We start from the raw sequence: 16,534 nt of genomic DNA, 5'->3' as shown, positions 1-16,534 counted from the left end.
TCTTGGATCAATCGTTGGAGTTTCTTTGATAATTGGCAGATACTACAAGCTAAATTCTAATATAATTTATAATGATTCAAATGTAGTATAACTCTATCAACTTCAGATGAAATAGATTGGATTTACCCCAGTACAAACCATATCAGAATGTAGTCCATTAAATGCATTCATTACCTAAAAACACTCAACACTAAATTTAAACAACGGCGATTCAGTGAAATTCTATACACAAACCTTTAGGTTAAATAAATACAAAGAATCCTGACATTTTTCATTTTATTGAAAAACATATCCACATAGGATTTGCTATAGTAGATAAAACCAATGGTTTAGCTAATTCTCTTTTTTACCTTTGGAATAGTATCTAAGGGTATGTCTACACTGCCACCCTAGTTCGAACTAACTGCCTGCGTCTACACACGGCAAGGACCAGGTAGTTCAAATTAAAGCCCTAGTTCGAACTACCTGTTATTCCTCCTTGGGAATAGCTGCCTGAGGAGATATCTGAGCTATTAGTGATCATTTAGACATTCCAAAAGACTGGGTATGAACAAATAGGCTGTGTCTAGACTACATGCCTCTGTCGTCAGAGGCATGTAGATTAGACACATAGGCAAAGGTAAATGAAGCCGCGATTTAAATGATCGCGGCTTCATTTACATTTACATGGCTGCCGCGCTGAGCCGACAAACAGCTGATTAGCTGTTTGTCCACTCAGCGCGCTAGTCTGGACGCTCCCCTGCCGACATCAAAGCCCTTTGTCGTCAGCCCCGTTATTCCTCGTGGCTCCTGAGGAATCTCTACCACAAACCAGCTGTTTGTCGGCTCAGCGCGGCAGCCATGTAAATGTAAATGAAGTCGCGATCATTTAAATCACGGCTTCATTTACCTTTGCCAAAACAACAAATCTACATGGCTCCGTCAACGGAGCCATGTAGTTTAGACGTACCCATACAGTGCCCATCTATAAAAAGGGAAATAAGAACAACCCAGAGATTTGTTAGATTAAGTTCTGCACTTGGAAAATAATGTATCAAATATTTAAGCAATCGATTTGCAAACTTCTAAAAAATAATAAGGTAGTAAGTAACAGCATGGATTTGTCAAGAACAAATCATATCAAACCAACCTGGTAGCTTTCTTTGACAGGGCAACAAGCCTTGTGAATAGGGGAGAAGTGATAGATGTGGCATAGCTTGACTTTAGTAAGGCTATCTCACGTGACCTTCCAATAACCAAACTAGGAAAATGCAACCTAGATGGAGCTACTTTGAGGTGGGTGCATAACTGCTTGGAACGCTATTCGAAGTATTTATCAGTGGTTCACAGTCATGCTGGAAGGGCATAAAAAGTAAGGCTCTTTGGGGATCAATTCTGGGTCTGGTTGTATTTGATGTCTTTATCAATGATTTAGATAATGACATAGAGAGTACAAAATGTGAAGATGATAGCAACCTGGGAGGGGTTGCAAGTGCTTTGGAGGATAGGATTAAAATGGAAAATGATCTGGACAAACTGGAGAAATGATTTAAATAGGATGAAATTCTTTATGGACAAATGCGAAGTACTCCACTTAGGGCTGCACATGTACAAAATGGGAAATGACAGCACAGGAAGGAGTATTGTGGAAAGGGATTTCGGGGTTTTAGTGGACCACAATCTAAACATGAATCTACTGTGTAACTCTGTTGCAAAACATCATTGTGGGATGCATTAGTAGAAGAGAGTGGTAAGTAAGACATGAAGAGTCATTCTTTTGCTCTATTCCATAGTGATTAGGTCTCAACTGGAGTACAATGTTCAGCTCTGGGTGCCACATTTCAGGAAAGACATGGACAAATTGTGTGTGTGCCAGAGGAAAGAAAAGATGAGGAGAATCAGAGGAAATGAAATGAGGGAGAGTCCTTCAGTTCTACAGGAAAGCAAAGCAGAGGCTTGGAAAGTTTCCAAAGCTGCCTGATGACTCACCCCAAGAAGGGCAAGAAAAAATTCTTCCTAGCTCTCTGATCCACTTTCTGAAATCAGCTAGATCAGTTAAGCTTCTGTGAGTATATCTCTCTGCTATTTCCATTACTTTCAATTATTTTCCCCATGTTGGAGCCAATTCTGGGCCAGATTCTGCAATCTGAACTCACATTGAGTGCCACCCCCCCAATCTTTGAACAGCCCCAGACTCAAGGAGTAAGGATTACTCACTGTGAATAAGGGTGCTGGAATTTGTCTACTGATGCTAATTACATGACTGTCACAAAGCAGAATTAGGCACTTATGTAAATATATATATAGCTCTTCTACCTTGTATCATTTGTTGGATTAGTCCTTCATTTAGTTAATTGTAGTCCCTTAACAATGTGTTAATAATCTTTTCTTATATCCCAGAAAACAGAAAAAGAAAGGACAATGATAAGGCCAAAAAAGCTTGTTAGCATTTTATTTTCCCCCACTCACTCTAAAAGACGAAACATCATCCTCAGCTTCAAGGAAGTCTTGAATGGTGGTTCCAGCAGGGGTCAGAACACGATCAATGACATGGACGACACCGTTTGTAGCAATCTGGTTGCCATGGATGATTCTGGCACAGTTAACAGTAACAACCTATGTTTAAAAATTGCACAGTAGAATATTAAACTATCATCCTGTCTCAGATTTAAGGAGAACATCCACCTAGCCATTAGAGCCAACTTTGTGGGTGATCTGGGACTCAAGCACTTACTGAAAATATTAGGGAGTGTACAGCACCTGCAGGGACAGATTACTCTTTTGTGGACCCCAGTGTCAGGATCCAGTTTGACCTCCTCCCCTGAAAACCCCACCTACTGCTCCTCTCCAAGGCTCTGCCCCTGCTTGACCCCTTTTGCCCCTATTACACCTTAAGGCCCCATCCCTGCTTAGCCTCTTCCCATGAGCCTCTGGCCATCCTTTGCCCTGGAACCCACCCCTAATTGGCCTCTTCCCACCACTTGCATGGGAAAGAGGGGGTGGAGGGGAGCATCAATCAATAAAAACAAAAGTCATGCTCTGTGTACCTAGCAATCTTTCACCAATAGATCAATTTATGCAGCTCATCTTAATTTCCAACCATATTACAACTGTGTAGTGTTCCTTATTCCTGAATGGTTTAAATGGTTCTTGTTTGTGGCTTACATTGATTTAAGTGCCAACCTAACATGCAGTTTCCGTGAATGTAAGAGAATCAGTACTAATGGCTTCATTTGAGAATGCAGATTCATTCCACAGATATCCCATGCAGGAAAATATTATAAGAATTTCTTCTATGACTAAATGTTTCTGTCACATGTTGCATTAGAAATAAAAAAAATCTATCTAACATTAATTTAGTAATATATAAAAAGTATGTAATAAATCTAACTTCCGATATTTAGAATGATAGTATCTGTCCTCTCCTCTTTAGAGGAAAGTTAATATGGTGTTTTTACTATTTTCTTAAAATAAATAATAGTTACCTAATACTTTCTTAGCAATTAGGCTTCAGAGTATGAAAGAACCCTTTTATGGAAAATCATATTCATCATTCCTAACACTGGTAAGATACGATGGATAACTGACATGAGAACTGAAAATCTCATGACTTTCTCAGTTCTTCGTTAGATAAATTAAGAACAAATCCAAAGAGATAATGAAAGGGACAGCCATGAAATATGGTAGAAAAGAAGCTTATGGAAATAAACTTACCCCATTCGGATAATGATTAATAAACAGTTGCTGATCATTGTACATGCTTACAAGCATAAGGCCATTCTTAAGATCCTTTGTCAACATGCGCTTGTTTATCATATGGTTGTGGAGGGCATTGTACAGTTCAATATTTACATTGTCAATCAAATTACTATGAATTTCCTGAGGAAGAAAATTTAGTTAGCTATTTCCTGGACAATTTCTAAAACAACTAGTTATGCAGATTTCTTTGCCACAAAGTATGCTTTCAGCATATTTTTGAATGTTTATGTCATTTGACTAAGTAAATTGTTTTATTTACATAACTTATTGGTATGCAGCTGGCTTGAGGACTCTCTAGTCCAATTAAGTATCAAAGACAGCAGGCCTTATTACCTTATTCAAGATTTTTTTGGTTTAGTACTAGGTTTGATTAGCATTGTGATCTAAGGAAAGTACCCTACATCACCCACAAAAATTACTGTCACCCTCCCTTATTGAAATTGCTTCAGAATTCATAACTGCTCCCAAAGCTATGCTGATGAGACTAATAATGATAGTTGTATTTATAAAACACTCAACACAAAAGTAATCTGGGTGCTGATCCACAGTCATAAAAATAATTTCTCATGGACAGTATTCAAACAGATATCCTTTGCCACTGTCATTTATTCTAGAACTTTTTTAAAAAAAATTAAATACCTGTGCTTCTTAAACATAGCTTAGTATAGAATAATATAGGCATTGAATTTACATATTTATTTCTTATATATAAAAAACATTGTTTTTTCTAATGTAGTTTAACAGAGACATTGTAGATACAAAACAAGATCCCATGTCATTACAATATAAGTGTGAGTATATATGAATATATATATAAAAATATAGTTACTCTGTCCAACAGTTCCCATGCTTCATTGCTCGGTGCAAAGAATGTGTATGATCCCCCTCCTTCAATTTCTTCTCTCAGCTTTGACATGTCAGAATACCGTTGGGTGGAAGTTGCTCCCACAATGCCCAAGGTACCATAAACATGGTCAATAGGAGCAACTAAAATACACAAGACAAGAATTCTGTAAATTAATTGACAAGTCAGTCTCTCCAAATCATACCTATTACCATTGTTTTAACTGTGGAGAATCAGCTCGATAAAACCCTTATAACTAACCATTGCTTTTCCAATGCCATAATTTGAGTTCAAATTAAGAAAAATTTGCAATATAGGGCCCAGAACAAATAACTCAACAAATACCCAGAGGGGAGGAATACTCCACCTTAAGTTGGGGAGAGGTCAAAGTCTCAAACTTGTGTTTAGAAAAAAATCAAAATGGCATTCTGATTTGATTTTTTCTAAATGAAACTGATGAGTCTCCTGGAGTCCCAGCTACCAATTGGTAGGCTACTGACAAACATGGAAACCCTGACAATTTAAATTAGGGCTCCCAGGGTTGCCAGGATCCTGGCAGCCCATGAGACAGGTAAGCTGACAGAAAACTGGATAGGTTTCCCTTGAAAAATCTGCTTGGTTTCTATGGGAACATTTGACAACATTAAAAATTTCCTGAGAAATCTTTTGAATTTGACATTGGCATTTTCCCATGAAACAATGTTCCACTGGAAAATATATGGCCAGCCAAATCTACTGAATAGTCGTTGGTACCTCTTATGCATGCCTGATAGCCATCCCTTCTCCTGACTCAAGGGCCATCTCATCTCCAGTCCCTGCTTCTGCCTTATCGCTCACTGTACTCAATGCTTCTTGGTCCACTGTAAGCAACCACATAATTGACACAGAAGACAGGCACAAGACATGCAAGCCTCCTGGACAATTCCTCCTTACACAGTGGGACTGTAGTACTTCTGCTGGAAGGCAGCTTCATATTTTAAGGGTTGAGGTGTAATTTTTTTATAAATGGCCTCTAATTTTGATGTATTCGACATTGGACATCTAAATGCCAAGACCTTGGAGATGATTCTGAGTGGTGCTGTCCACACTCACGGACACCAAATGAGGTTATAGGGGCTAGGTCACCACCTCTGGGAACCAAGCCCTACCTGTTTCAGATGAGGCACCCAAAATTACAGGACAATTTTAGAAGTGTTCTGTGTTAGAATGAGTCCCATATATTAAGATTGTGTGCATCTATGACTGTACCTGCTGGGCAGCCTCTCATTCCATCCATCTTCATGTATCCAGGGCAGCATTCATATAGGACTGTTCTGCAGGGTAGAGATAAAAGCTGCATTATTTGAAGTACAAACCAAAACGATAACAAATACAATAATTCTTTTTAACAAAATATGTACTTCTATTCAGTTTCCACGGCTAGAGTTACCTAGTCATATTATTTTTTTAACATTCAGCAACCTATTTTCTATTGGTTTCAAATCAGGTATTATTAACTGGTTCCACTGTACTGTGTTCAGTAGTTACATAGCATTTTAAATACACAACACTTCCACAGTTGTGAAGGTTGGCAAGGATATTAGAATGGATGTGGGAGGATAAGTGGAGCTAGTGAAGGGACTTGTAAAGGGGAATGATGTGACTGAAATAGCAGGTGAAGAAAATCAATCTGATGGTGACATTTTGGCTAAGAAAGGATGGACTGAGGAAAACCATATAGAAGATTATAAGAAGGATCAAAAGAACCAAGGGTTGAGAATGGAGGGGAGGGGCTGGGTTATCGAGCCATGGACAAGTTTTTGGAAGTGGGGATGTAGAGAAAAAAGTGCCTACTTTACCAGTTTAAACATGAAGGGTAAATTGATGGTAATTAGAGTAATGAAGGAAAATAAGATCACCCAGTGATAGTAGAAAGGAATGAAGGTGGCAGGTTAGGAATAGTGCTAAGAGGAAGTGGGAAGAAGTGGAGCCACTGAGTTTGATGTTGAAATAGAAATGCAAGAGGTAGAAAGGAGACCCTTTCATGAACAGAGTTGTAAAAGCCAAGACAGGCGGTAATGAGTACAGATTGACTGGTTATATTGAAAGAAGAGGAAAAATCAAGGAAGATGGAGAAGATAAGAGAAAGGTCATTGGTAACGTTGGTGAGAACAATCTCATTAGTTAGAGTGAGGATGAAAGCCAGATTGGAGCAAATCATGGACAGAGATAATAGAGAGGAAGTGAAGGTGGCAGGTGTAACGGTATGTCTACACTATAGAATTTTGTCAGAAAAACAGCCATTTTTCTGACAAAATTTGAGGAACGTCCACACTGCAATTGCATTCTTCTGTAAGAAAATCGAAAGAACAGAGGGGATTTTCCGGCATTGGTAATCCTCATTCTATGAGGAAGAAGCCTATTTTGCGAAAGAGCTCTTTCACAAAAAGGTATGTATGGACGGGGAAGAGGGAGTTATTTCGGAAGAAGAGGAAAGAGGAAAAAGCACATATGCCCTTGTGGTCATTCCGTCCATAGCAATCAGAGCTTACATGTGAGAGAGCATCCATTCAGTCTGGACGCTCTCTTTTGAAAAAGCAGATTGCTTTTTCGATACACTTTTGCAGCACAGATGCTCTCTTTCGGAAGAAGTTTTTCCGGAAGATCTCTTCCAAAAAAAAGCTTCTTTCAAAAGAAGCCTGCAGTCTAGATGTAGACTAAGAGAAGAGGGAGAGGAGGATGGAGATGAGCTAAAAATGGGATAGAGCTTGTTGCATAGTTGTTCAGGGAAATCACCCCACCTTTGAATTTAGAAACTGTATTTTGGTTGAGATTTAGCAGGTTGGTGCTAAATGTAGTGTTTCATTCAGCATTATGAATTATTTTTTATTGAACCTTATTGATTTGAAGGGGGCAACAAATTTAAAGTAGACATCTATAACCAAATTCAGCCCCATTGTAAATAGGCATACCACTACTGAAGTCAATGGAGTTACGGCAAGGATGAATGTGTTTGCTAGGGAATAAAAGAACCTGAGGAAATTATATGGACTTACTGAAACAGAAAAGTAACATAAATCTTTAAGCTCTTTCTTCTGTGGTTATGGCTTTTCAAAGTAATTACCACACACTAAATTACTGTAAAACATACAATAAAAACTTTACATGATGTTTTTTAATGCATGAGGCTGATCTGGGATTAAGTCATACTCCCTTCAGGCAGTGCTGAAGTTCCAATAGTAACTCATTGAGGACTGTGGAATCCAAACCTACAAACATATCAAGGGATCTCAGTTCTGAAGCTGGAAGCTCCCTAGAGGAAGCTGTGGGTTTTTGTAGGTTTTTTTTGGACTGACATAGAGCTAACATAATATTAGCAAGAAATACATTAAACTAAAAGGCTTGCTCAAATTACTTGAAAGTTGGAATTTTCAGAACTCCACGATAAAAATCTACTTGAAGACACTTGAAAATGAAAGCAGACAAAAATAAAAACATTACAAACCATGAGTTTAAAATGGGAGTCTGAGCTACTTAATTTATTGCAAAGTGACAGCTGGTAAAGAACAAAGAGCTTTTTTGTTATATTTTGCTCTACCATGTTAGATTTGATTGTGCTATGAATGCAGGTTGTTTGACTCCCTATTTTCTCTTTTAAATCTGATTTTAAAATGACTCCACTTATTTTTCAGATGGTTAAACTTTATATGAGGTAATTCTAACGGAGCTTTATAGAAGTTCTGGCCAACTATGTAATATACTTCTCTCTGCATGATGACAATTCATTTCATATCCATCCCCCACACAGGCAAGATTGAGAACTGTACATTGTAGGTTACATACTGCAACAGGTAGATGAACATGCAAACCTGGCACGGATAAGACTGGATTGAGTTTGGAGAAGGGTTGTGCCTTCCCCAGATTACTCAGCAAATGGCAATAGTGAAAACTGCTCCCTCATAATGGGTGCAACCATTGTTCTGCTGCCTCTCTCCCTGTGCATCCAAAGATACACTTTTGGAGTGGTGCCTGGCTCTTTCACAAGGCACACACACAAGCATGGGGAGAGGGGTTCTTACACATTCATCCTTGCTCCATGCTCATCCATGTTAGAGTCAGGCACAATTTGGCTCCTGAGGAATCTCTACCACAAACCAGCATGGCAGCTGCCATGCAGGGAATTTCATTCTTGTAAGAAAACAGACTTCCTTCAGATTGAAAATATCCTGTGCGGTTTTTACATCTCACTTAGCTTTTGATAACAGAAGAAGGGCTAAGCACTTATCGGACATTGCATGTGTACTCTTAAAAAAATGCAGTATGACATGAGTACAATTTATGAGGCAGAAAATTGGCCAAAAAGCACAAAGAACAAAGAAAATCCTTTCCTGGCCCAAAGCCACAATGTTTGTAACATACAGCATGCTTCCTCTGAGGGTTGCTAGAAATTTAAGTCTGCAACCAGAAAGCTGATGTAAGATGTTTCTCAAGTATGGGTAGGTGTAATGGAGTAAGTGCTGTCAATAGACCCAATGCTGAAGTAACTGGAACATGCAGCTTCTGTTGAAATCAGTGTAAGCCATGGTTACTCAGCACCTTTCAAGTTGAGTGGCAATTTAGAAGAGGGAAAAAAATAGCCCCTCCCCCCACCTCCCTATAGGGAAATACTGTATAAAACCCAAAGCAAAGTCATCGTTACACTAATGTCACACTCCCAAAACTTTCAGCAACGTAATTTGGAAATTTAGCACACGATGTTATGTTGATGAAGAGAAGTGGCTCTTCAGATAATGACATAATACTGTTTTCTTAAGAAAAGAAAAGCAGCTTTATGCCACTCCCACCTCAGTCCAGGGTTAAAGAGTGGTCTCAAGAAAAAGGCACGGTATCTTCTATGAAGGGTGGAGCAGCCTGTTGAGGCGGTGAGTGGCTCACATAGCTTAGAGTGGCCTTGAGGCTTGTTTGCAAATTATCTGTCTTGGTAGCAGACATAATAAATTATTAAAACTACAAATCTCTTTATAAGCCAATAGGTCCCTATTTCTAAAGAGCCTCAGGTCAGTAGTTCTGCTATGGAATTAGTAAATACCATCATAAATGGGAAATGATTGCATGTGTGTCTTTTGGTGTCTTTTGTACATTTTCTAAATCAGCACATAAAATCTGAGGAAAGCTACCCAAGAATTATAAGCAAGAACATTGCTTTTAAAATGAGAAGGAAGCAAACTGATCTATTTAGGAAGAACTATCTTTCTGTCTTCAGAGTTGTTCAGAATCTTCTGTTAATTACATTACTTTGGAAACCATCTAAGTTATACCAGATGTTCCATTGTTACTACACAAAAAATACCAGCAATCTTATCATTTAATCCAAATCCAATCCAAAATTTTGCTTCACATCTACTCTTTCTAGTATTTGAACATGCCAAAAAGTGCCAAAGCAGAGTTCAGAATATATGTTCTTTGTGTAACTTCACTGCCACTGAATCACAACTACACTCAAAGAATCTTATTTTAAGTACTGTAAAATCTCTTTGTGACCTCCAAATATTACTTCTGTCAAATCATAACTCCAGCCATAAAAAATAACTCATGCTAGCAGTGTGGCACAGCTGAATAATGATTCTTTATGTCATCTTAAAGCAGCCAGCAGTCTTTCACTTAGGGTATGTCTAGACTACCTGCCTCTGCCGACAGAGGCATGTAAAATAGGCTACCTGACATAGTCAATGAAGCAGAGATTTAAATATCCCCGGATTCATTAAAATAAAAATGGCCGCTGAGCTGTGCCGGCTCAGCTGATCGTTGGCACAGCTCGCGAGTCAAGAAGCAGATCAGTCGACAGGAGAAGCCTTTGTCGACCGCTCCTGTAAACCTCATTCCACGAGGCATAAGGGAGCGGTCAACAAAGGCTTCCCCTGTCGACCGATTCACATCTTGACTCCCGCACTGTGCCGACGATCAGCTGAGCCGGCACAGCGCGGCGGCCATTTTTATTTTAAAGAATCTGGGGATATTTAAATCCCAGCTTCATTGATTATGTCAGGTAGCCTATTTTACATGCCTCTGTTGGCAGAGGCATGTAGTCTAGATATACCATTAGAGTATATCTACACAGCAAAGTTATTTCGAAATAAGAACCATTATTTCTAAATAACTTTACTAGCATCTACACCGCCAAACTGCTATTTTGAAATTAATTCGAAATAGCGGAGTGCTTATTTTGAATTTGCTAAACCTCATTCCATGAGGAATAACACCAAATTTGAAATAGCTATTTTGAAATAAGTGCTGTGTAGACACTGACATTGAAATAGGGGGCCTCCAGCTTTCCCAGGGTGCCCTGGTGGCCACTCCAGCCTCAACCAAGAATACTCCTCTCCTTCCCCCATCCCTGGAGCCCTTAAAGGGGTTGACTCTGGCCACAGTGCCTGTGCCAGCTCCAAGCCTGCCAGCCCAGAGCCATCAGTCACTGCCCCTGACCCAGTGGCCCCAAAACATGAGCCAGCAAGCCACTGGCAGCCAGCCCTCTACCGCTCCCCAGAAGCAGTCTGCCAGCTCCCAGGAGCCTGCCAGGGCAGGGAGAAGGCAGGCACCTTCCTGGTCCAGGGTGGAGATCATGGACCTTATTCAGGTTTGGGGGGATGCCCCCAACATCCATGATCTCCACACTAGATGGAGGAACGCAGCCGTCTATGGCAGGATAGCTGCCAGCCTGGCCACCAAAGGCCACATGCGAACCCAGTAGCAGGTTTGCATGAAAATCAAGTTGGTCCGGTGAGACCCATCCCTGAGCCTTGAGTTTTCCCTCCCCTTTCTTCCCCTTGCTTCCCCCTTCCAGCTCCGTCCTCCCAGTTTCTCCTTCCCCTCTCCTGCCTCCTTTCCCCAGTCTCACCAGAGTTTCATTACCTCCCCACAAGTTGTATTAAATAAAGAGCGTTTGTGTTCATGAAAATACATGTATTTTATTTGACATCAGGAAAAGGGGCTGGGGGAGGGATAAGTAGAAGGATGTGAGAGAGGAATGAGGCACAAGCTTCCAGTGGGGTACACCAGGGAGGCTCTTCGTGCTCCTCATGGTGGAAGCTCTCCCGCAGGGCCTCCTGGATACTGACAGCCCCCCAATGGACCTCCTGGATGGCAGCCTGCAGAAAGTGCAGCCAGGCTTGCAGCAATGCATCCATGAAAAGCACCAGAGTGCCCAGGGGCAGCTCTGGCTCCATGTTGCAGAGTGCTGTGGTGTCCTGAGTGAGGGTAACCAGAGAATGCAGAGACAAAATGCTTTGCTGTCCCTCATCAAGGTAGACAACCAAGCAGGGAAAGCTGAGAACTCGCTGTCCAGGGCGGGTCCCTTTTAAGCACAGGCCTCAGATAGCCTCGGGCAGCAGCCACACAAAGTAACTCCTGATCTGATGCCCTGCTGAACCTGTTTCCAGCAGACCTTAAATGTGATTCAGCATCCACTCAGTGTGGACGCACTATTTCAAAATAGCAAAACGCTATTTTGAAATGCATTTGTGTGTAGACGCATTATTTCGAAATAAGGTATTTCGAAATAACTAATTCAAAATAAGATATTTCGAAATAACGCTGTAATGTAGACATACCCTTAGAGGCTATTGGCAAGACATGACAGTACGTGAATGAAGCAGTAAGTCTGCAGAGGCAGCTACTGTTCCAAAATCAGCTTTGAAAATGTCCAAAGAAGTTCAATCTCTAAAGCATTTTCAGGAAGCATCTTTCTCTCTAATGTTTACTTTTGGAAGAAAATGCTGTGCCAAAGAAGACAGTAGTAAGGCAGGACTTATAAAAGTGGTGAATAAATATCTTGGAAATTTTACATCATGTTCTTTAAAGAAAATGGATCTCAGTATTGCATTGCACTGTCATCAGGAGGAGAATAGAAGACTGCAAGGGAGAAAGACCACAAAACAAACTAAATTTGGACGGATGATCAAATACAAGTTCTATAGCACCAATCTGAGTGCTGGAGATTAAACTTTATCCACACAGAATTCCCCAATTTTATGCATAAGTGAGTTGATCAAATTGCATAAAGGGGAGATAGAACCTAACTTAGCTTCAGTAATAAAACACCTTGCAAAATCATCAGTCTAACTCAAAATGGAAAGGTTAGAATGTTATATGCTAAATTATATTGTAGAGAAGACTTCAAAGGTTCAAAGAGGTATCTGTGCCTATTTTGGTGAGAATGTCTCTGTATTCTTGGTTAAAATGTTAATTATCTATGATTTGGAGTAAATACAAAGTTTGTAACAACAGAAACAGAGACTCCTCAGTGCCTAAATCACATTAGAAAATGGAACTTAAGAACCTAAGTCATATGGGAACTTTTGAAAATTTTACATTGGACCTGCCTGACTAAGTTGAGTAGTCAAATTACATATTTAACGATTTTGCCATAACTGCTGAATACATTATCCGGCCAATAGTATCGGTAGTTCAAGGGATAAAGAGAAAATGGAATGTTGTAAAACTACTAAATGCATAGTTTAATGGCTTATTGGTGGCAGAATGTTATGTGTTTTATGTTTTATGTATGTTTTATGTTATGTGTTTTATGTTATGTTGTGGGGGTTTTTTTTGAGTGCTAAGGTGAGCATACCCCAAAGATAAATGGTTAGAAGTAGAGATTTAATGACTCAGATGTTATTGACCAAAGTGAATTTTGTTATCACCATCATGGGATAATGGAAGCAATTGATTTCATCTTGAAGTTATGAGGTCACAATTACAATAAATATAAAGAAAAAACCCTGTAAGGTACTAAAAAAGATACCAAAACACTTAGCTTTAGTAAACAACAGACAAAATAACTTCCCAATATCCTAAGGCATAATCAAGTTTTATTCCTTTTACATAGATAAAGGTGTGGTCTGAGAACAGTACTGGAGCCACAAAATACTGAATTCTGTCCCCAGCTTGGACAATTGCTCCTTTTGTGAAACCAGACAAGTCATTTTAGCCCTTTGTCTCAGTTCAACCATCTTTAAATGTGTGTCCTGAGATTAACCAGTGTTTGGAAAGCTCTTGGAATGTAAGTGCTTTGTACTCTAATATCATTTTCCAAAGTGTCATCGCTAGCAATGGGAGCTTTGTATTTGAAGCAAGTATGTAAAATGCCCCTAAGGAAGAAGAGTTCTGTAATAATGTTATACTATTTCCATAATACAGTATTGCATTGTCAGGAAACAAATTGCACTTACGCTTTCTTCCCACAGATCGTTCCCTGATACCAGTTTCTGCAGGTGCTGAAATATTTCTTTTGGGTGCCCATAACTTTCTGAAGAGCACAGACATTTGGACTGGAAGGGGAAAACAAACACCGTCAAGTCTTTGTACATATTTGGGGGAAAAAAGTCTGATTAAAAATAGTTTCAAATACAGTATTCAACAGACAAGACCCATAAATGAACATCTGGTCCTGATTTCCAGAGCAGGTGTGATTTCAGTCAGCCACCATCTAAGCTCCTCACACCACCCTGCCGAATTCCTTGGAAAGACCATACTCCCTAGAAGCAAGAGGTGATTCCCCCTCTGTGACAGCTCAGCCCAGTATTGCTTGTGAACAAACACGGCCAGCTGTGCCTAATCAAGCTTTATTATGCACTGCATTTTTTCCTTTAGTGAATTACAGTCCTCTAAGGACTGAGTGGTGACTCTCACTGAGCTCTGTTCATCAAAATTAGTCCCCTGCACAGCTGTGTGGCTGTATGTCATCAGGGGTGGGGGGAGAGAGGGCAGAAAGCTGACTTTTTCTTTTTCCAATAGGGAACCCCACTGCAGTAATTCAATCAGTAATTCAATCAGCAATATTTGGATTGCCACTGTTTGGAATGCCAAGAGCACCTAAATAAACAGTCTAGTAATTACACACGACCAAAGGGTAAATTGCCATATACAAAAAAGTCAGACAGTTCAAACAAAGAATACTCTGTAACATTGTTGTCTGCAAAAAGAGACATTTCCTTAAAACCAAATTTCCATTTCATCACTAATTTATATGTTGCAGTAATTTATCTGTTGAGGTGTTAGAACATAACATTTTTCAATAGAAACACTCTATTCTACAAAGCCCAGTTCATCTTGTAAGCTGGACGGGAAAAGCCCTTTCAATTATTATAAAAACAACCCCACAGAGGTAAGCTATCTTTTACTAATATATCTTAAAGCAGATATGTTTACATTCTTTCATGTTTATTTTGGGAAAATTTGTTAAAATAAATAGCTTCTATTCACAGAATTGCAGTGTCTTGCTGAGAAACAATATTATAAAGCTTAAGTGGGAAATGAGCTTTTGAAAACAGCTCTAAATGTGCATTTACATATTTCCAGAGAATTGGGTAGAGTTCGTACTTCACACTAGGAGGAAAAAAAGAAAGAAAGTACACCAATGCTGGTAAATTATTTGATGGTCCAGGTTATACATGTCTGATCACACATTATATCTGTTGTAAACTATAACTGCCTTCCATGATACTGAAACACATGTATTTTACTGATATCCAGATGTAATTTTTAGCTTTCAAACAGTTCATAAATTGTAACATTATTTAACCGTATTTTGTATGGTTTTTGTATAAAAATATTTTGGAAATTAGTAAGAAAATCAGTAAGAACTTGCAATGCACAAATCTCATTTTAATATTATGCCTGATCTTTAGCTAAGTATGGGGGAGAGAACTTTAAACCACTCCTTTTAGGGTATTACAAAAGAGAAAACATGCACTTACCCCTGTTCACGTGCCCTGATTCGACTATGGGACAAAATCTTGTCATAATGAGCAGAAGAGTCTGCTGGATAAAAAGCAGACAAGAAAAAAATGGAGAAGATGGATAAAAAAAGGATCTTCATCCTTAATCCCCTGTTCCTCCTGCCTAGTCTAATGAGAGAACTGGCAAAAAGTTTTGGAGAGCTCATAGTTTATATACATGCTACAGGGTTGTGGGAGGGAACGTTGTATTAACTTGAGACTTTGTACCTCCCTTCCAGGAATAACAGCTTCAGACTGCCAGCTGAATTATTACCATTCATCGAACATACAAAGTATGTGTCATCTCCCTCTCCTACCATTATGGTTAATTTTCTTTTATCTGTATATTTTAGAAATGTGCATCTGTTTGTCCATCTGTCTGTGAGTCCATTTGTTCAAGAACTCCTCCTAAATGGCAAGAGCTAAGGCCAACAAATTTGGTATAGAGCTTCCGCTTATCATAACTTACAGCAAGGTCAGGGCTTGGTTGTCCCAGGAAAATGAGATCTGCCAAGGAAGGAGAGGGGCTGATCAGAGGTACAGTGATACCGCATAGTGACCACGGAGGGCAATGGGCATGGAAGAAAGCTGTACTGTACAGTGACCACTGGGGGCAGCTGCACCGTCAAGAGAGTGGTCAGCTGAGGCTGGGATTGCCATCTTGATGCCATCAGACCAGATAAGTGGCTCCCTTCCCCAAATTCTTCTCCCCCCGTCGTTGGCCACAACACTAGAATGGCCAGGGGGAGGTGGAGAAGCCTCTGCTAGATGACAGCTTCCCCCCCTCCCCCAAGGAATGACAACCCACCCCCCAGCCTTGCTGGGCCACCAGTGTATGTATTCCGTGGCCAGCCTATGTGGACCTCCTCCTCCCCAGAGACCAGCCTGGGGAGCACTGATGGGGCTGGCCTGTGAGCCCCCACCCCATGCACCTCCAAGACTGGGATATGGGAGTGCTAGTATAACCCATGCACCTACTGTGGTACACTGTCCCATGCAGTGGAACCTAGACCCCACCACCCTACTGTCAGGGCACCCTTTACCCTCCTGCCCCAGGCCCAACCTGTTTTTGCCTACCCAACCCAGGACTAGAACCCATGACCCTATGCTTCCCAGGCAAGCACCCTGTCCCCTAGGCCACACGGGAACCACCCCCAGCAAATAAGACCAAGAGATCTCTACAGCATGGGCTGGGAGC

At 40.2% G+C, this 16,534-nt stretch overlaps 1 protein-coding gene across 13 annotated transcripts in view; it reads right to left on the bottom strand.

The window, feature by feature from the left end:
- The window catches only part of POSTN (periostin), a 50,296-nt gene extending 34,803 nt beyond the window's left edge, over positions 1-15,493 (bottom strand). For 12 of the 13 annotated variants that reach the window (XM_006124926.4, XM_075919127.1, XM_075919128.1 and 9 more), the window contains exons 1-6: positions 15,316-15,493; positions 13,789-13,887; positions 5,831-5,895; positions 4,568-4,725; positions 3,694-3,858; positions 2,449-2,595 (exon numbers count right to left, since the gene is read on the bottom strand). In XM_006124926.4, the coding sequence (XP_006124988.2) occupies positions 2,449-2,595; positions 3,694-3,858; positions 4,568-4,725; positions 5,831-5,895; positions 13,789-13,887; positions 15,316-15,437 (756 nt within the window). In that variant the 5' untranslated portion in view covers positions 15,438-15,493. The remainder of the gene's footprint in view (positions 1-2,448; positions 2,596-3,693; positions 3,859-4,567; positions 4,726-5,830; positions 5,896-13,788; positions 13,888-15,315) is intronic. The other variant, XM_006124931.4, reaches the window with a different exon arrangement.
- Between the last annotated feature and the right edge of the window lie 1,041 nt (positions 15,494-16,534).

The sequence above is a fragment of the Pelodiscus sinensis genome, chromosome 1, assembly GCF_049634645.1.
Source record: "Pelodiscus sinensis isolate JC-2024 chromosome 1, ASM4963464v1, whole genome shotgun sequence".
Lineage (NCBI taxonomy): Eukaryota > Metazoa > Chordata > Testudines > Trionychidae > Pelodiscus > Pelodiscus sinensis.
The sequence above is the reverse complement of the archived record's forward strand: the minus strand, read 5'-3'. Positions and strand labels throughout refer to the sequence as shown.